Consider the following 21,283-nt stretch of genomic DNA (forward strand, 5'->3'; position numbering starts at 1 on the left):
ATAGTGCAAGAGAATAATAATAATATGGGCTGTGGGTTGATTTCTGTCCTCTTGCCTCCATGCTAAATCTACCACATTTACATAATGGACTAACGTGTATTGTCCCTTCTTAAAGAGGACATACTATTCAAATGTTCAGGTGTATATCAGTATGTAGTGTCTCTACTTTAAAGAGTCCTCTCCTGCTGATGTTCAGGTGTATATCAGTATGTAGTGTCTCTACTTTAAAGAGTCCTCTCCTGCTGATGTTCAGGTGTATATCAGTATGTAGTGTCTCTACTTTAAAGAGTCCTCTCCTGCTGATGTTCAGGTGTATATCAGTATGTAGTGTCTCTACTTTAAAGAGTCCTCTCCTGCTGATGTTCAGGTGTATATCAGTATGTAGTGTCTCTACTTTAAAGAGTCCTCTCCTGCTGATGTTCAGGTGTATATCAGTATGTAGTGTATCTTCTTTAAAGAGTCCTCTCCTGCTGATGTTCAGGTGTATATCAGTATGTAGTGTCTCTACTTTAAAGAGTCCTCTCCTGCTGATGTTCAGGTGTATATCAGTATGTAGTGTCTCTACTTTAAAGAGTCCTCTCCTGCTGATGTTCAGGTGTATATCAGTATGTGGTGTCTCTACTTTAAAGAGTCCTCTCCTGCTGATGTTCAGGTGTATATCAGTATGTAGTGTCTCTACTTTAAAGAGTCCTCTCCTGCTGATGTTCAGGTGTATATCAGTATGTAGTGTCTCTACTTTAAAGAGTCCTCTCCTGCTGATGTTCAGGTGTATATCAGTATGTAGTGTCTCTACTTTAAAGAGTCCTCTCCTGCTGATGTTGGTTAGCTGGCCGGCTCTGTTGTGATTGGTCAACCGCTTAGAGATGTCCCTCCCCTTTAGCCTATCACGTACAATGTGTTGGAGCGCTAGCCAATAGGAGGAACTACGGGAAAGGGAAAACCCCAAAAGCCTAATAGGGCCTCTTTAAATAAATCAATCAAAATGAGTCTCTTCTTCTTCACCAGTGAGATTGAAGTGAAGAAGCACAGATGTTCACGCAGTCAGGGAAAGTAACGTGTCGGGTTTTTGTGCAACCATGCGTGAATTTAACAATTAACATCTGTGTGAAAGCTGTGCATGCACTTTAACATAAACCTTCATCGTCACAATAGGCAGAAAGATGAACTGAGCACAAGCAGGAGCATGAGCCGATCTCTCAATCAGCTGCTGTGAGTAATGTACATAACGGTCTCATTTCACTTCCCCCTGCTCCTTTTACACAATCAACAGCAGCTGATTGCGTCCCCTTTTGAGTGTTGACTCAAAAACAAATCACATGTGGAACAATGTCACTGATTGTACCGTGTAATTAGGGACCACAAGAGAGATGGAAGTCAGTCTTGTTTCAACATCTAATATCTGTAAGAATCTGTAGCTTAGTTCTTATATTTGCTTATTATTTGATGAAGGTAATATTTTATGGCACCATGTTGTGTTATAGTGTTCTTTAGCTTACAATAGGCATTCAAATCCCGGGGAGAATTCACTTTCATTTCCTTATGCGCACAGTTCTGCATTTTTGGGGGGATTTGCATGTTTTTTTTAGCTAACAAAAGGCACATTATTCAACTTCTCTGCTTTAAAATGTCTCAAAATGACTAGAGCTCTAAGGTAAATGGCTTTTTACTGGCGTAGCATCCCATGGGCACATTTTTTTAAATTTCATTTTGTTTTACTTAAAGGTGGGGTTAGGTAAGAATGGAGAAACCGGCTCGAGATCGCTAGAATTTGAAAATACACAACCGGAGAAAATCTGCTACTTCCTTACAGAGCCCCTCCTCCAACACACACGAACGCGCACATGACCAATGAGGGCACGAGATAAGTTTGTGCACAGATGGAAGGCTGACAGGCAGGTAGGCCATCCAGTTATTTTAGCCGGGCCGGCTCAGATGATTGGTCGTGCTTTTTACAGTACTACGGCTTCCACAGATGATATTTATTTATGGATTTTTTGTCAAAGCACTTAAGATATTCATTGCTATCGGGATGTTAAGAGCATTCCATGGAATATAACAAAAAGTGTATCTCGAGCCGGTTTCTCAAACTTACCTACCCCACCTTTAACACCTTTTGGCCTAAGTGAAATGAACGTATGATAATAAGCTCAGAATGCCTTAAAATGAGTTCTTCCTAATTAGCAGCATCTGAGCTTTTTACTAAGAGCCGCCATCATTTTTACACAGATATATGAACTTCATTCGGTCTTTTCTAACCCTAACCCTCATCTAGATGTTAGTGTCTTTTTGTGTCTTTTAATACGGAGACGATGGCAAAGATGATCGTATATAACCTTCTCCATATCTATCACATTTGATTCCCATCGCATAACCACACACGTGTTTGAAACAGTTACAGAAAAAAGCCTTTTAAGGTCACCACATCTGTTCTGTGAGGCTCAGCTGACAGATTCATGTCATCGTCTGTCGTCCTTCTTTATGGAAATATATGAACTTCACCATTAAGCCTGTGTGTGTGTGTGTGTGTGTGTGTGTGTGTGTGTGCGTGCGTGCGTGCGTGTGTGTGTGTGTGTTTGTTTGTGTGTGTGTGTGGTGTGTGTGTGTGTGTGTGTGCGTGCGTGCGTGCATGCGTGTGCGTATGTGTGTGTGTGTGTGTGTGTGTGTGTGTGTGTGTGTGTGTGTGTGTGTGTGTGTGTATGTGCGTGCGTGCGTGCGTGTGTGCGTGTGTGTGTGCGTGTGCGTGTGTGTGTGTGCGTGTGTGTGAGTAATTCACATGATCTTGGATTAAAGCCCCCTGCTGTGCGCCTGCTGGAGCACCTGTAGTCAGGGCTCAGTCGTATAATCCATAAAGGTAACGTGAGTGAGACTAAAAGCAGGAACAGATCCAGTGGGTGTTCAAATAAAAAGATAAATGATGATGTAGAAACACGCTGAAGTCTTTTCTTCTTATTACATTTCACAGAGATTACAGATTTGATCTTATTCACGCCGTCACGTTTCAATCTGGCAGCTTTGAAGTTGCAGGGAGATTTAAGAGCGAGGCAGGTGTAAAGAGAACACTCTATAAACCGGCGACAAAAAAAAAGACAGACGCTCTCCGGGTTTCTCTGATCCGCAGGAAGTAGGCCAGGCTGCGAGATCACGTGGTGACTCGATATCAAAGTTTCTTTTTGGATGTCAAGAAAGAGAGCTTTAAAACATCCCTCTCTCTCACACACACACACACACACACACACACACACACACACACGTAGGGATAGTGGGCTGTGATGAAGTACATTTACTGCGTTTAAGTATGATGTTCAGGTGCTTACTTGTACTAGTATGTTCACGTTATGGTACTGCTTATCCCCTTCAGCTATCTGACAGTTTTAGAACTGAATGCATCAAGAATCATAATCCAGTCATTTCATATTATGAAATGAAATGAGCAATTACACATGACGAGTACACTACATGTTGATGCCAATAATCATCTACTTTTAGTTAAATATTCAGGACTTGTAGGAGAGTATTTAAATCCAAAGTCTAGTATTTCTACTTTTACTCAAACACAGATCTGAGAATTTCTTCCAGCTCCGCATGATTGGACATATTTTTAGCTTCCCAGCTGAACACTGCGTCACAAAGAGTCATAAATCCACTTCTCAGGGATGGGATTTGAACTATTCACCCGCCTATACTGTCAAACACACACACACACACACACGCACACACACACACACACGCACACACACACACGCACACACACACAACACACACCACACACACACACACACACACACACGCACACACACACGCACACACACACACACACGCACACACACACACACACACACACACACACACACACACACACACACACACACACCACACACACACACCACACACGCACACACACACACACACACACGCACACACACACGCACACACACACAGAGAGAGAGAGAGAGAGAGAGAGAGAAACATGAGAAGAAGCAGAGAAATCCTAGAGGAGGTTTAATGAGAGGCTAATATCATAAACTCACGTGTGCAGATGATGTATTTTACGGTGATGCAACTGCAGTTATCATGTCTACTTTTAGGATGTAAGCTGTGGTTCATGAATGTTAGAGGTAAGGAATATCCAGAAGGACATAATATGCTCCTAGACATGGAAAGAGGATGAGGGTCACATCTGGAAAATGTATTCCAGAGGTCAAATTAAGAATTGTAGTTAAATAATTTCAATTACAAAATGTTATTTTTTTCCCATTTAGAATAGATATCTGACAGTCAAAATGTATTTTAAGAAAATTGTAAAGTATACATAGATTGTAGAGTTTAAAGTCTCTTTTTTAAGAGATATTTAAATGTAAGATTTACAGAAAGATATGTGAGTTTTAAGTGAATAGACCTTAATGTGTTCTAAATATTGATAAATATAATATTTAGTAATATAGTCAGAATTCATTTTTTTAAATGTTGAAATCAAACAATTGAGTTCTGAGTTTAAAGTCAAAATTGCGAGTTTGAAGTCAGACTTAAATCCTCTAAATGCTCAGATTAAAGACACATTATTTCAGTACTCAAATGAGCTTCTTCGTGACATCGACTCATTTCTAAGTGATTACGTCAATAAGCCCAACTCCTCGTGCCGAGGGTTAGCAGCAGCCATTTGTCTAATTAGCAATTAAGGATCATTTTGAGTGTTGACAGAGTGTCAGTGAAGCTCCAGCGCGCGCACAGAGTCTCTACAAAAACAGCCAGGAGACACTGAGGCTGGTCGCGTGATGTTTGTACGCGTTATAATCAGACCGCGAATCACGGGAGGAGGAGGGGGGGGGGGGGGGGGGGGGGGGGGGGGGGGCGGGGGAGTCACGTGATTGATAGTTCAGCTCCAAACTTGTTGACTCATAACGAAAAAAGCTCCTCTTCACCCTCCTCGGCGCGGAGCTGTCCAGGAAAGTGGTGCTGGAACCTGGAGACGTTTCTTCCACCGCGGGTTTGATCGCTTTTTCCCCACCGAGAATCTGAGGGTTATTGACGGAAAGGATACTCCATCCAAGAGATTTTTTTTACCGTCTTTTCCTGATCGAATAGAAGACTCTTTTCAGCCATGGCTTTCATGGTGAAACACGTGGTGGGAGGACAGCTGAAGAACCTGACTGGAGGACTCGGGGAAGAGAAACCCGAAGCGGAGAAAACGGACGCGGCGGCGCAGGGGATGACTCAAGAGGAGTTTGAACAATATCAACAACAGTTAGAGGAGGAAAAGTAAGATGATTAGATAAGATTGTGTTTTCTAAACGTGGTGATAGAATAACAACTCTTTGGCATATGTGGTTTTCTGTGTAAATAGCAGCTCCCAGTGCGCGCTTTTACGCATCAGTGCCATAACGCACAGCTGCTCCTCTCGCCCAGGGAGATCTGCGGCTCTTAGCTATCAGGAACATGTCTGTAATGTTGTTTTTTAAATATGGTATTCCTGGAATTAGTATTATTATTCTTCCACGGAAATCTCTAATAGGGATTCTCACCTGGGGCGAAACATGTTCCCATTTCTGTGCGTACAGAGCGATGAATCACACATGCATGACACATCAAGTAAATAAAAAAACTAAATTCGGATATCATCAGAGGGCAAGCAGCCAGGATAAACTAATATGGTTGTATTTTACTCCATATAAGTCGACTTGTATTGCTCCTATACAACTCAAGATGACAAAAAAGTGGTGTAAAAATGAATTCAGATCGCTTCTATCTAATCAGTAATTGTGCTAAGCAGTTTATTTAAAATATACTTAAAGCTCTGAATCCAGCTGTGCACCAGTCACTTCCTTTGTCATTCTGGCTTTTATCATTGAAATGCTCAGAGTCTGACCTGAAGAAGTGCATTCTCTACATGCTAATGTTCCCTGATTTACATACTGAGTCTATCTGGGGGACATTAGAAGGAAACAACAAGGTCATTTGGCAAACAGGAGTTCATCCAGCAGACAGCAACTCACTATGGATTAGGGTGATGCTTCCCTTGGAGCAGGACTCACATGTCAGACGTTCACTGGTGTCTGAATAACTTTACTTTGATAAATAATGTGCAGGAAAGGACACAGTTTTACAGAACACATGCATTCCAGCATGAGGAGCATGAATTATGAAGATGCAATTCACTCAATTGTTTCCCTCGCACATTTTCATGAACACTTTAATCCTCACAGCGCCGTGTGAAGGCATTTTAAGCACGAGTGGGAGGTGAAGTCCTAACTCTGGCAGTATTAATGCTCCGCTCAACCCACCGATCTCTGCAGGAGGCGAGCTTTAACGCTCCACCGTCATTATGTGACCTTCAGTGGAAGTGAGTTATTAGTCAGAGGTGCTAAACATGAGCGTAGATCACGAGAAGCACACGCCGCTCAGATTAAAGCAGAATTAGGTTGGGGAGGAGGAGGGGATCTAACACTGGCGTGACACATGTAGACATTTTATCACCCTCAGCATCCTCACACAGTGACAACTAGGGTCATCTGATGCCCTTGAGAGGGGGCACTCGACTCATTGGCTGCAAGTGAGCCCTGCGTGGTCGCTATGTGCCATTTGGAGCTTTCACGTTGATCCAAAGTGAAACGAGGCTCCCACAAACGCTGCATCTCTGGAAACAACAACCTTCCTCTGACACATTGGGTACAAACACTTTGAAAACCATGCCTGTGGTCCTCCAACGACCCCCCCCCATCTGCTGCAGCTGGTTTGATGCTTCTGGGCGTTCAATGCAACCTCTGAGGATGTCATACTGTATCTTAAACATACAATACAATACAAAGGGGCTTTATTGGCATGACCACATTTTAAACATAGTATTGCCAAAGCATTCCACATAAACACCAAGACTCATATACTATCTGCTCCTTTGTCTCATGCTACGTTTGGCGAGTTTGTGAAGCATTACATCGTGTTGTCGACTCGTGACGTTGCAGCCATTTCAGCAAATGTAGCAATTTACGAGGGGGAATTATGAGCTACACTGAAGCCATACATATTCCAGAGACAGTTGAGTGCCAGCAGCTTGGAGTCTGCCCTCTGCTGGAGGCAACACTTGTTTACATGAGTGAGTCTTCACAGCCTAAAAAATGACCATCAGACATTCCCAAACAGATGTGTAGAGTTTAAGAAATGCCTCACAGCTTTCATGGATGCATGCAGAGTCAGATTTAAGGCAATTATGAGGAGTGTTGTCTTTTATTGCTTTTCCCTAAACTGCACATTTTGCAAAGACAGTTGCAAAGCTCTTATGAGGGTTTGGAAACCCTTAAAAGATGAAATTACCCAAATCAGAATCAGCATTTGGTTTATTTGTAATAGGATGTGAAGACCTACACATGCTGCTTACATAAAACAGTACAACAAATGAAAGAAAGAAGATAGATATATTGTAAAAACCACAAAAGGAAAAGGAAAATAAAATGAAAATGAAGTAAAAAATAATCACAAAATCCCATAAAAAGATATTTGCATTATATCTGAATTTAAATTTGAAAAGCTGTGCAGTTTTAATAGTAGTTTTGTGCAGAAATGTTCGAGCAATGTGCAAAAGTTCTGAGTGTGATGAAGGTCATAGAGGTCAAACAGTGTGACATTGAGACCAAAACAGACAGAGCTTAATCTTTATAATCATTTATTTTAATATGTTCCACTTGCAGTTCAGTTATAGTAGTTTATTAATCTAGTTTATCAAAAAGTAAGGTTTTATTTTCATATCCTTGTATATTGTTCTAGTTTGACCTGTTTTTGATGTATTTGCGATAATATGTTTAACGGATGCAGCACGAAGGAAAGCCCAAACCAAATGACCCATAAAAGTGTATTTCATAAGTTTGAATGCACAAAGGGTCGACGCTGCACAACTAAAGCAGGTTAATCCAGGATGAAGATATAACATGTCTACATGTTTAAGGTACTTCTACTTTGATTACTTCCATTTTCTGATACTTTCTACTTCTACTACACCACATTTTAGAATGTACTCGATTACATTTATATCACAACCTTGGTTAATCAAATTAAGAATATAAACTACAATCAATAAATACATTATTTCCTCCATGTCCCCTCCATGTTCCCTCCATGTTCCCTCTATGTTCCCTCTATGTTCCCTCTATGTTCCCTCCATGTTCCCTCCATGTTCCCTCCATGTTCCCTCTATGTTCCCTCCATGTTCCCTCCATGTTCCCTCCATGTTCCCTCTATGTTCCCTCCATGTTCCCTCCATGTTCCCTCCATGTTCCCTCTATGTTCCCTCCATGTTCCCTCTATGTTCCCCTCCATGTTCCCTCCATGTTCCCTCTATGTTCCCTCCATGTTCCCTCCATGTTCCTCATGTTCCTCATGTTCCTCATGTTCTCATGTTCCTCATGTTCCCTCCATGTTCCCTCTATGTTCCCTCCATGTTCCCTCCATGTTCCCTCCATGTTCCCTCTATGTTCCCTCCATGTTCCCTCCATGTTCCCTCCATGTCCCCTCCATGTTCCCTCTATGTTCCCTCCCATGTTCCCTCTATGTTCCCCCCATGTTCCCTCCATGTTCCCTCCATGTTCCCTCCATGTCCCCTCCATGTTCCCTCCATGTTCCCCGCCATGTTTCCTCCATGTCCCCTCCATGTTTCCTCCATGTCCCCTCCATGTTCCCTCCATGTTCCCTCCATGTTTCCTCCATGTTCCCTCCCATGTTCCCTCCATGTTTCCTCCATGTTCCCTCCATGTTCCCTCCATGTTCCCCCCATGTTCCCTCCATGTTCCCTCCATGTTCCCTCCATGTTCCCTCCATGTTTCCTCCATGTCCCCTCCATGTTCCCTCCATGTTCCCTCCATGTTTCCTCCATGTTCCCTCCATGTTCCCTCCATGTTCCCCCCATGTTCCCTCCATGTTCCCTCCATGTTCCCTCCATGTTCCCTCCATGTTCCCTCCATGTTTCCTCCATGTTTCCTCCATGTTTCCTCCATGTTTCCTCCATGTTCCCTCCATGTTCCCTCCATGTTCCCTCCATGTTTCCTCGATGTTCCCTCTATGTTTCCTCGATGTTCCCTCCATGTCCCCTCCATGTTCCCTCCATGTTCCCTCTATGTTCCCTCCATGTTCCCTCCATGTTCCCTCCATGTTCCCTCTATGTTCCCTCCATGTTCCCTCCATGTTCCCTCCATGTCCCCTCCATGTTCCCTCTATGTTCCCTCCATGTTCCCTCTATGTTCCCCCCATGTTCCCTCCATGTTCCCTCCATGTTCCCTCCATGTCCCCTCCATGTTCCCTCCATGTTCCCCGCCATGTTTCCTCCATGTCCCCTCCATGTTTCCTCCATGTCCCCTCCATGTTCCCTCCATGTTTCCTCCATGTTTCCTCCATGTTCCCTCCATGTTCCCTCCATGTTCCCCCCATGTTCCCTCCATGTTCCCTCCATGTTCCCTCCATGTTCCCTCCATGTTTCCTCCATGTTTCCTCCATGTTTCCTCCATGTTCCCTCCATGTTCCCTCCATGTTCCCTCCATGTTTCCTCGATGTTCCCTCTATGTTTCCTCGATGTTCCCTCCATGTTCCCTCCATGTTCCCTCCATGTTCCCTCCATGTTTCCTCCATGTTCCCTCCATGTTTCCTCCATGTTTCCTCCATGTTTCCTCCATGTTTCCTCCATGTTCCCTCCATGTTTCCTCCATGTTTCCTCCATGTTTCCTCCATGTTCCCTCCATGTTCCCTCCATGTTCCCTCCATGTTTCCTCCATGTTCCCTCCATGTTGCCTCCATGTTTCCTCCATGTTTCCTCCATGTTCCCTCCATGTTCCCTCCATGTTCCTCCATGTTCCCTCCATGTTCCCTCCATGTTTCCTCCATGTTCCCTCCATGTTCCCTCCATGTTCCCTCCATGTTCCCTCTATGTTCCCTCCATGTTCCCTCCATGTTCCCTCCATGTCCCCTCCATGTTCCCTCTATGTTCCCTCCATGTTCCCTCTATGTTCCCCCCATGTTCCCTCCATGTTCCCTCCATGTTCCCTCCATGTCCCCTCCATGTTCCCTCCATGTTCCCCGCCATGTTTCCTCCATGTCCCCTCCATGTTTCCTCCATGTCCCCTCCATGTTCCCTCCATGTTCCCTCCATGTTTCCTCCATGTTCCCTCCATGTTCCCTCCATGTTTCCTCCATGTTCCCTCCATGTTCCCTCCATGTTCCCCCCATGTTCCCTCCATGTTCCCTCCATGTTCCCTCCATGTTCCCTCCATGTTTCCTCCATGTTTCCTCCATGTTTCCTCCATGTTCCCTCCATGTTCCCTCCATGTTCCCTCCATGTTTCCTCGATGTTCCCTCTATGTTTCCTCGATGTTCCCTCCATGTCCCCTCCATGTTCCCTCCATGTTCCCTCTATGTTCCCTCCATGTTCCCTCCATGTTCCCTCCATGTTCCCTCTATGTTCCCTCCATGTTCCCTCCATGTTCCCTCCATGTCCCCTCCATGTTCCCTCTATGTTCCCTCCATGTTCCCTCTATGTTCCCCCCATGTTCCCTCCATGTTCCCTCCATGTTCCCTCCATGTCCCCTCCATGTTCCCTCCATGTTCCCCGCCATGTTTCCTCCATGTCCCCTCCATGTTTCCTCCATGTCCCCTCCATGTTCCCTCCATGTTCCCTCCATGTTTCCTCCATGTTCCCTCCATGTTCCCTCCATGTTTCCTCCATGTTCCCTCCATGTTCCCTCCATGTTCCCCCCATGTTCCCTCCATGTTCCCTCCATGTTCCCTCCATGTTCCCTCCATGTTTCCTCCATGTTTCCTCCATGTTTCCTCCATGTTCCCTCCATGTTCCCTCCATGTTCCCTCCATGTTTCCTCGATGTTCCCTCTATGTTTCCTCGATGTTCCCTCCATGTTCCCTCCATGTTCCCTCCATGTTCCCTCCATGTTTCCTCCATGTTCCCTCCATGTTTCCCTCCATGTTTCCTCCATGTTTCCTCCATGTTCCTCCATGTTCCCTCCATGTTTCCTCCATGTTTCCTCCATGTTTCCTCCATGTTCCCTCCATGTTCCCTCCATGTTCCCTCCATGTTTCCTCCATGTTCCCTCCATGTTGCCTCCATGTTTCCTCCATGTTTCCTCCATGTTCCCTCCATGTTCCCTCCATGTTTCCTCCATGTTCCCTCCATGTTCCCTCCATGTTTCCTCCATGTTCCCTCCATGTTTCCTCCATGTTCCCTCCATGTTCCCTCCATGTTCCCTCCATGTTCCCTCCATGTTTCCTCCATGTTCCCTCCATGTTCCCTCCATGTTTCCTCCATGTTCCCTCCATGTTTCCTCCATGTTTCCTCCATGTTTCCTCCATGTTTCCTCCATGTTCCCTCCATGTTCCCTCCATGTTCTCCTCCCATGTTCCTCCATGTTCCCTCCATGTTCCCTCCATGTTTCCTCCATGTTCCCTCCATGTTTCCTCCATGTTCCCTCCATGTTTTTTCCTCCATGTTTTCTTCCATGTAGTAGTTAAGAGGAGATGTAACATCCACGTCAAAACAAGAGCCTTATTGCACTGAAAAAACTGAAACATTGACTTTAATTAAATGTATTTTGTCAACAGATTTCACATCAACTGTATTAGGTTTGTTGAAAGCAATAATATTAAGTTTTAATAGGTTCAACTTAGGAGTATTGCTTTCAACTAACCTAATACCGTATATATGAAGTCATCAAATAAGTACAAATAAAACTCAGTTAGTTCGTTTTCACATCAATTTCAAACGCATTTATTTGACCTTTATGACCTTACCTACTCGTACCCCATTTCTGCACAAAACTACCACTTTTGTTTTTTAAACGGCACAGCTTTCCCAATTTCATTTGAGATATACTGCAAATATCTGTTGACGATAATAAGTCATTATTTTATCTGCATTTTCTTTTATAGAGTTTTTTTTTAATTATTTCATCCTTTTTTTCTTTGTTTGGTCTTTCTGATTTGCAATTTCTCAAATGTTTCTATTTAAATAACTTTTTGTACTGTTTTATTTAAGCAGCAATTCACCCAGGCAGAGTCCTGCTCTAAAAGCACAGAGTTTCCCCCCCACATGGCGATTATTAACATCGATTTTCTTAATTTTCAGCTTGGTGTGGTTGCAATATTTAAGGGGTAATTGGTGAAAGCATGCACAGTTGATTCAAACGTTTATCTTGATTCATTGTGTTTGGAGAAAATCTGCCAATAAACACATTTGTTCGTCCTTTCTTGCAGACAGGAACGAGAAGCCAATTTTGCCCAGAAGAAAGCCGAGAGGGGCCACAGTCAGAAGTCATTTCCGGGATAAGTACCGACTACCAAAGGTGAATAGGTCCTGCTCAGGTCATGTAAAGAAAAAGCTTGAATAATGCATATTTTTGATGAATACAAATACCATCAAGATCAATGCATGTGTAAAACCAGTGGCAGAAAGTAATGTAACTCACGTACTGGAATTTAGTACAACTTTGAGGTACTTGTACTTTGATTACTTCCATTTTCTTATATATTTCTACTACACAACATTTCAGAGGCAGATATTATTTTTTTTTAATTTACTCCATTACATTTATATCACAACCTTGGTTATTCAGCATTCGCTCATTAACAATAGAAACTATAATCAATAAATACATTATTTTAATATTCTAGTGAGGCTTTTACTATTCCTCATTGGGCTAAACAGCAGTATGTAAAGTAATACTTAAATATGTAATAGTTGGAAGAATCAGATATTGTACTTGAGTAAAATTAGAAGTACTCAGATCTTGTACTTGAGTAAAAGTAGAAGTACTCAGATCTTGTACTTGAGTAAAAGTAGAAGTACCAGAGTGTAGGAATACTCTGTTACAGTAAAAGTCCTGCATTCAAAATGTTCCTCAAGTGAAAGTAGAAAAGTATTATCATCAAAATATAGTTAAAGTAGCGACAGTAAAAGTAGTCATTGTGCAGATTGGTCCATTTCAGAATAATATATATGATATGTTTTATAATGATTGATCATGAAAGTGTTCTCAAAGCTGGTAAAGGTGCAGCTAGTTTGAATGACTTTGTATACTGCAGGGTAGCTTGTGAATTTACTCCAGGTGGAACTAAAGTCTGATTTAACACTTGATTATATTTCACATCATTCATCCACATCTGTGAAGTCACTAAAGGTATTAAATACATGTAGTGGAGTAAAAGTACACCAGTTACCTCTGAACTGTAGTGGAATAGAAGTACAATGTAGCATAAAATGGAAATACTCAAGTAAAGTACTTCAAAATGGTACCTACATTCAGTACTAGAGTAAATCTACTTAGTAACTTAAAGGTCCCCTATTATACTGTTTTTCATCAATATATTACAGGTCTCAGATATATCCAGAACCTGTCTCTGATTGGCTGAAACACCAAACAGATCATTGCAGCATCCCATAATCCCCTCTGTTTCAGCCCTGTTTCAAAAGTGCTGATTCTCTGTCTGTTACTTTAGATGAAAATAAGGAGCCCCTCCCCACGCCCCTCTGATGCCCCTTTCACACCAAGGCTTTTCCCGTTCTAGCTCCGTGCTAGAGCTTTTCTGGTTCAGAACCGGTTCTTCGGTTCAGCTCCCGCTCTGTTCACACCGCTCAGAGCCCGACTGGTGCTGCCGCTGCTGTGTCATGACGTCACAGTTTACGTCGCTGATTTTCTCCCCAACGCCGGAGCTCACCTCACAACAACAACGGGCCGGGGACTGCGTCGGGTCAATGATCGTGTTGCTTTTAATCATACGAAGCCAGATTCAATTAAATAACGACTTCTCCAACCTTACACTTTTCTCCAGAGTGCCGTGGTTCATTGTTTATTAATGTGTTTCAGCGGCATGTACCGACCGCTGCAGTGCGGTCTGCTCTTCCACGGGAGTTCATTCTCCCGTTAGCTCCGGGTTAGCTCACACGGCTCTAAAGTATTCACTGTCTGACTGTCACACAAGCAGCTGATACATATCCCCAGTTCCCCTTAAGTGAATGTGTGTCAGTCTGAATTGACGCTGTTTGGCATCACAACGCTGTTATGAAAGTTTCTCTGGTATAACATGGGTGATGTTAGCATAGCAACCGAAGCTAAACTGACTACTTGCTAAGCCGTTTTCAACAGGCACTTTTTACCGACGTATATTTCATTATGATTCTACTTGTGATAGTTGGACATGACAACCTGTGCAGCCCATGTATTGATTCCATCCGATAGCTGCTATAATACAAAACAAAACGTCTGCCTGCTCTCCACAATGATCAATAACAGCGAACGGATGGTCAAAGTAAGGTACAAATAAACAGAATCACACGAAGCCTGGTTAGTGTTGCCTGACTTTATAAAGTGTGTTTTTTTAACAAGTGTGTGGTTGCGTTCTAGTCACTTTGCTCAGCACTACTGCTTGTTACAACTTTTATTTGCCGTACTCGCCTTAACTGTTAGCTCAGGTTAATCTCGCCCCTCTCCGACGTAAGCGCGACGTATGCGGTTCTTGCTTCTAGACGGACAACTTTTTGGTGCTCGAAACGAACCGGATTCCGGAGCTTAGAGGCTGCTGTGAACAGGAAAACCCGGTGCTTTTCAAGCTCCAGCTCCGAACCGGCCCTGAAACACCGTTGGTGTGAATGGGGTATGAGAGATATTTGGTTACAAAGAACACAATGGTGCTCGAGGAGGAGATTCAAGTGATAAGGTGGGGGGGGTTACCTTGATTGGTGATTGGCTAATGGTTACACAAGCCAAAACATCGTTTTGACATCATAAAGTGGCCAAAATCTGATCAGCTCATTTTCAGACAGGTTTTTATAGAAATGGATCAGGACAAAAAGAGAGAGAATCTTTGTTCCTGAAACTTTCAGAGTCTCTTTACACAGAGGAGACACATGTTGATGTAGAAGAGACATGAAGAAGAGGGGACACATGGTTATGTAGAAGAGACGTGAAGAAGTGGATTTTGCATAATAGGTGACCTTTAACTCCACTTTTGTCCCTCAGAACGAGACGGACGAGACTCAGATCCAGCAGGCGGGCGACGACGTGGTTTTGCCCACAGAACTCGCCAAGATGATTGCAGAGGACGGCCAGGAAGAAGCCAGCAAGCAGTCGGTGTTTGGCCATCTTTCCAACATCCAGAACGTGGACATGGACCAGCTGAAGGACAAAGCCCAGGCCACGCTGGAAGACCTCAAAAAGCAGACGGAGAACTGCAGCCTCATGTGATCTGGCCCAGAGCATCAGAGTTTTACTTGTACAAATACTTCTCAGAGGCAGAGCTGCTGTGCAGGGTGGACATTTTCTTATTGCTTTAGTGGAGCCGAGCCACATAATAATATAAGTTTTTCTAGCTGCGCAAAGTTATACACAGTCCCTGCAGGAAAGATAATAAAAACATGGTGTAATCTGGAGCTAGTCTTGAAGTAAAAAGGGTCATCAAGTTGAGCTAGTTCAGTTAGCTTTCAGTCAAATTTTGAGGTAGGTAGTTTTCTAGCTGTGCAAAGTTAGTAAGACGCCCTGCAGAAAATCAAAAGGAAAGATTATGATACCTAGATCTGACTGACAAGAATTCTTACCATAGCATCTTTGAGGTAGGCTAGTTCAGTTAGCTGTCCTGTTGACCTTCAGCTGAGTTAACAATGTCATCCTTATTTTTATCTAAACGTGCACTGTGAACGGTAGATTTTCTAGCTGTGCAAAGTTAGTAACAATCCCTGCAGACAAGAAAGTAAAATATGTGAATATCTGCAGCCTGCCTGACTTACAGGAAACAAATGCATTCTTAGCATAGCTTCTGTGAGGTAAGCTAGTTCAGTTAGCTTTCCTATTGACCTTCAGATAAGTTGCAAATGTCGTCCTTATTTTATTGCAGGTCGAACGCTAGTTGTTCTAGCTTTGCAAAGTTAGACACCTGCAGAAGAAATTAAGAAAAGATGGTCAAATATGGAGCTTGTCCTACTAACAGGAAAGACATTTATTCTTGCTAAGCGTCATTGAGGTGAGCTAGTTATGCTAGCTTTCCTGTTTAACTTCAGCTAAGTTAGTAATGTCATCCACATTTTTATTTAAACGTGCACTGTGAAAGGTAGATTGTCTAGCTGTGCAAAGTTAGTAACAATCCCTGCAGACAAGAAAGTAAAATATGTGAATATCCAACACAGTCTCACGGCATTTCGTGTTATAGTCACGAAATTAATCTATTGATTCGTGTTCACCAACACGATTTCGCCATTTTTTTCGTGTCACACAGAACGATTTTAAAAGCAATGTAAATAATAACAAATTAGAAGGAAAAAGACATTTAAAAAAATACAGATTTAAGTATTCTGACACAGAACGATGTTAGAAGCAATGTATTTATATTGGTAGTATGTTTCGTGCCTGCACCAAATAATAACAAATTAGAAGGAAAAAAAGATGACATAAAATACAGATTTCAGTATTCTGAGGCTCTGAGACATTTCTTTTCCTCACTGATGGCAAAAAAACTCAGACATTATACAATTTAAAATAAAAGGGATAAGGTTAGGCTTAGGGTAAGATATTGAGTAAGAACATGTTTTTATGAACCACACAGCTTCTGGTCTTCCAAGACCCGACCGGACAAAAAGACGTGTTGCAGGCACGAAACATACTACCAATAGAAATACATTGCATTTAAAACACGAATCAATAGATTAAATTAATTTCGTGACTAATAACACGAAATGCCGTGAGACTGGGTTGTACTAACAGGAAAGACACTCTTGCTAAGCGTCATTGAGGTGAGCTAGTTATGCTAGCTTTCCTGTTTAACTTCAGCTAAGTTAGTAATGTCATCCACATTTTTATCTAAACGTGCACTGTGAAAGGTAGATTTTCTAGCTGTGCAAAGTTAGTAACAATCCCTGCAGACAAGAAAGTAAAATATGTGAATATCTGGAGCCTGTCTGACTTACAGGAAACAAATGCATTCTTAGCATAGCTTCTCTGAGGTAAGCTAGTTCAGTTAGCTTTCCTGTTGACCTTCAGCTAAGATAGTAATGTCACCCTCATTTGAATCAAACCTTGAACTGTGATAGATAGATTTTCTAGCTGTGCAAATTAAGACGGAGGACCTGCAGACAAGAAAGAAAAAGATGATGAAATATTGTAACTGTAACTCAATTCTTGCCATAGCGTCTTCGAGGTAGGCTAGTTAAGTTAGCTTATACTCTCAGATAAGTTAGCAATGTCATCCTCTTTTTAATTTAAACCTGCACTCTGATAGCTAGTTTTTCTATCTGTGCAAAGTGAGTTAGACGCCCTGCAGAGAATAAAAAGATTATGAATCCTAGAGCTAGTCTGATTTACAGGAAAATAATGAATTCTTACCATCGCGTCTTTGAGGAAGGCTAGTTTTGTTAGCTTTCCTGTTGACCTTGAGCTTGAAACTTGCCCTCAGAAAGACTTACTATTTGGCTCTTCTCATTTAGATTCATCCAGTGAGATTATTTCCACCTTTAGAGCAGCTCCACCTCTGAGAAATATTCATCTACATATTAAATCCTTTACTCCCTGATTCCCCTAACATCCCTCACTCCCTGTGCCTCACGTGACCAGTTACAACACAATAGGAATCTGCAGCAGTGTGTGTGTGTGTGTGTGTGTGTGTGTGTGTGTGTGTGTGTGTGTGTGTGTGTGTGTGTGTGTGGGGGTGTGTGTGTGTGTGTGTGTGTGTGTGTGTGTGTGTGTGTGTGTGTGTTATCCTAGCTCCCAAACACACAGCAGATGATTTCACTGATGAACACATGCACCTTCGACAAGCTGCAAGGCTACAAGGAAAAAAATAAGCTCATGTTTGGAGGCCATATGTGTGTTTTGGGAAATGTCCTTATTTATTTAAGGTAAATAACATGAACGAGCCATTAGTGGGTAGTTTATATTCCACGTACAGAAGCACAACATCTTAGAAATGTGCAATATTCATGAAAAGCAACAAATGAGGCAGATGTTTTGCCATACAGTAAATAGCTTATTAATGTTGGCGCCCCGGTGCCCTGATCAACGCTCCCAGTGAGCCGCATTCATCTTAGTTTAAAGTGGACAAATCATGCTATATTTGAATAATAGAATGTAGGACCATACCTCTATAAGGCATATTTATACTTTTTTTTTTTTCAAAATACCAAACAGATCATGCATTTTAGCCATGCCTCATTTCGCTCAATTTGACAATTTCTAGCTCTGGGCAGATTCAGTGAGAACAGCACCACCTAGAGGCCTGGCATATGTACTACAGCGTCTCCAGCGCTTTCGAACGGCAATGGCCGTGGCTGTCTCCTCCTGATTGGTGGAGTTGGTCCAATGGCCGTAGCGCCACCGTCCTGACGTCAGGACAGTGTTCAAATCTGGATCAGTTTTTATCAGATCCGTTGCAGCCCCTTTTTTAGAGATTTGGGTACGGAGGAAAATAGAGAGGGTTGTGTTTTCTGACACTTGGTGAGTTCCCTGGAACACCGGGGACACATATTCATGTATAAAAGACGTACAAAAGTGCATTTTGCATGATAGGTCCCCTTTAAAGTATTTTCCTAGACATATCTGACATATCATTTTAAAGGCTTTTTTAAAAATAGCTTTTAAGTACTTCAGCGTGCCTTGGACGTCCGTACAAGGTTGTCTTCTTTAAAGCTCCAACATCTGTAAGCTATTTATTACGCAGACGGGCCTTCATGTTTGTCTCTTACTTCTAGTTTCATCCAGAGCAACACATGTGTGTGAGAGATGGCAGCAATGGTGTTTAAGGTGTGCTATGTGTAGGATTTTAAAGTTCAATAACTGCCAAATTTAACCTAGCTTCAACTATAGAGGAAGTTCATCTGTTTTTGTGCTGCGTCCAGAGGTTAAAAAACTAAAAGCTGCTCAGATGAGAGAAATGTAAATGCTTTAGAAGTCGTACGCCAAAGCCTTTGTCGAAAGGAAATGGCACAAATATGTCAAGCTGTGTTAATGTGGTGTGAGTATAAATCAACATATGAATATTTATGTTGTGTAACGCGTAACTGTATCTGCTGTTTGCCTAATATTATTATTACCGTCAACAGCGGGCCGTTCTTCGCTCTGTTTCATCAAGTGTTGTCACATGACCTTTTGACCTGTCCTCCATCTCATTGACCCCTGGTGGTGCCGTTTTGTGCCGGTGGATTCGTGTCGTTTAGCCGATGTGAAACGTCAAGTGGTGTCTCTGTTTAAAAAAAAAAAAAAGGAACTCGCCCTGTGTCTGAGAGTGAGAGAAACACAGTCAGTGTGGACTTGTTGTTTGATCGACAAATATGAGCAAAAGTGTGGGTAAATTGAGAGGTTTGTGTTGTGTTACATCCAGGAGAAACATCAGATTTTATTTAGCAGATGGTTCAGTGGCCGACAGGTGCAAACACTCTACAACGATCCAAGACATTTCCATTAGGAGAAACACGCTGCAGCTTCAGAAACGATGCAAATGCAAAAACACAAATGTGCCAAACACAGCTTTTATAAAACATTCACCAACTTAATACTGTTGTTGGAAACGTACCTGAAATGTACGTTTGATGGTGTTATTTTAACAATGTGATCACATGACTCCTTCTGATGTTACTGCAGATCTGCTGTAAGCTAGCTAGCTAACGTAGCTAACCTTTTTTTTGGGAATCAACTATATTTTTTGGTCAACTTTTTTTTAGTCAACTTTTTTTTGGTGATTTTTTTTTGTCACATTTTGGTCAACGGTTCCAACTGTGTGCGTCACTTTTTAGTGTCCCCTGGTCTCCCAGCTGTGTGCATCACTCTATAGTGTCCCCTGGTCTCCCAGCTGTGTGCGTCACTCTTTAGTGTTCCCTGGTCTCCCAGCTGTGTGCGTCACTCTTTAGTGTCCCCTGGTCTCCCAGCTGTGTGCGTCACTCTTTAGTGTCCCCTGGTCTCCCAGCTGTGTGCGTCACTCTTTAGTGTCCCCTGGTCTCCCAGCTGTGTGCGTCACTCTTTAGTGTCCCCTGGTCTCCCAGCTGTGTGCGTCACTCTTTAGTGTCCCCTGGTCTCCCAGCTGTGTGCGTCACTCTTTAGTGTCCCCTGGTCTCCAGCTGTGTGCGTCACTATTTAGTGTCCCCTGGTCTCCAGCTGTGTGCGTCACTCTTTAGTGTCCCCTGGTCTCCCAGCTGTGTGCGTCACTCTTTAGTGTCCCCTGGTCTCCAGCTGTGTGCGTCACTATTTAGTGTCCCCTGGTCTCCAGCTGTGTGCGTCACTCTTTAGTGTCCCCTGGTCTCCCAGCTGTGTGCGTCACTCTTTAGTGTCCCCTGGTCTCCCAGCTGTGTGCGTCACTCTTTAGTGTCCCCTGGTCTCCGTTGTGTGCGTCACTCTTTAGTGTCCCCTGGTCTCCGTTGTGTTTTGAGCTTCTTGCAGCGTTTGTTTTCTGCAGCTTTTAGTAAACGCATGTCTCCTCAAGTTGCTGAATGTTTTCTAAAAGCTGCATGTGTTGTCAAGTTGCTGGAGACGTTTCTTCATGAGTTTCTATTTCTGCATCGTTTCTCCTAAAAGTGTTTTGGGCCGTTTGCACCTGTCGACCACCGTATGATGGTGACCTCTGCTTTGATTTCATATCTGTCTGCGCTCATCTTAGGGAGTTTTCTCTAGGATGAGTTTCCTCACGACTGCAGAGTGAAAGCTGTCACACACAGTGGTTGTTGTCATGTGATATATTCATAACATTTAGATTATATAATGCAGAGGAAAAGTTGCAATAAGTCCTTTTTTAATATAGAGCTACTGCCATGTCTGATCTTGAGACAATATAAACAGGTGGAACAGAAGCCATAAAGAAGATACTTTGTATGAGTGTGTGATATAATAATTCAATAACTCAATAATAATAATTATAATATACAGGTGTGTTTTTTTGTGTTGTCATCCTGTGGAAATGATCTTTCAGGAAATGGCTGCCATGACACGTTGTTTCTTCTCGTTCTTTGTTCGACAGTATCTCTATCATTCAGTGATTTCTTTGAGTTTTAAATGCAATAAATTGGTTTTTAGGATAATGAATCTCCTGTTTATTGTGTGATTCTTTGGTGAGATGTCAGTAGTCTTCTATTTTTAGCACCTAGAACACCAGGTGGAGACAACACTCACAACTCCACATGCATTCAGAAGAGAGGCTGCAGATACAGACGATTATATTTTAAAAAGGGACAAATTAAAACATTTTATACTTAAAAAACATCCTTTTCCTTGAGTCCAATAATCACATATTGCACTGAGTTTACATAACAAATACATATGTATGTAATGTAATTTAT

The 21,283-nt window shown here is 42.6% G+C and overlaps 1 protein-coding gene across 1 annotated transcript; it reads left to right on the forward strand.

Annotated features, from left to right (window-relative positions):
* The first annotated feature begins 4,984 nt into the window (after window positions 1-4,984).
* On the forward strand, window positions 4,985-15,454 carry cplx3b (complexin 3b). The gene is given in 4 exon segments (XM_034124049.1): window positions 4,985-5,256; window positions 12,235-12,277; window positions 12,279-12,323; window positions 14,997-15,454. Coding segments are annotated over 4 exon segments (471 nt in total). The 5' UTR covers window positions 4,985-5,098; the 3' UTR covers window positions 15,222-15,454.
* Window positions 15,455-21,283: the final 5,829 nt, after the last annotated feature.

Source organism: Trematomus bernacchii, unplaced genomic scaffold (genome assembly GCF_902827165.1).
Source record: "Trematomus bernacchii unplaced genomic scaffold, fTreBer1.1, whole genome shotgun sequence".
Classification (NCBI taxonomy): domain Eukaryota; kingdom Metazoa; phylum Chordata; class Actinopteri; order Perciformes; family Nototheniidae; genus Trematomus; species Trematomus bernacchii.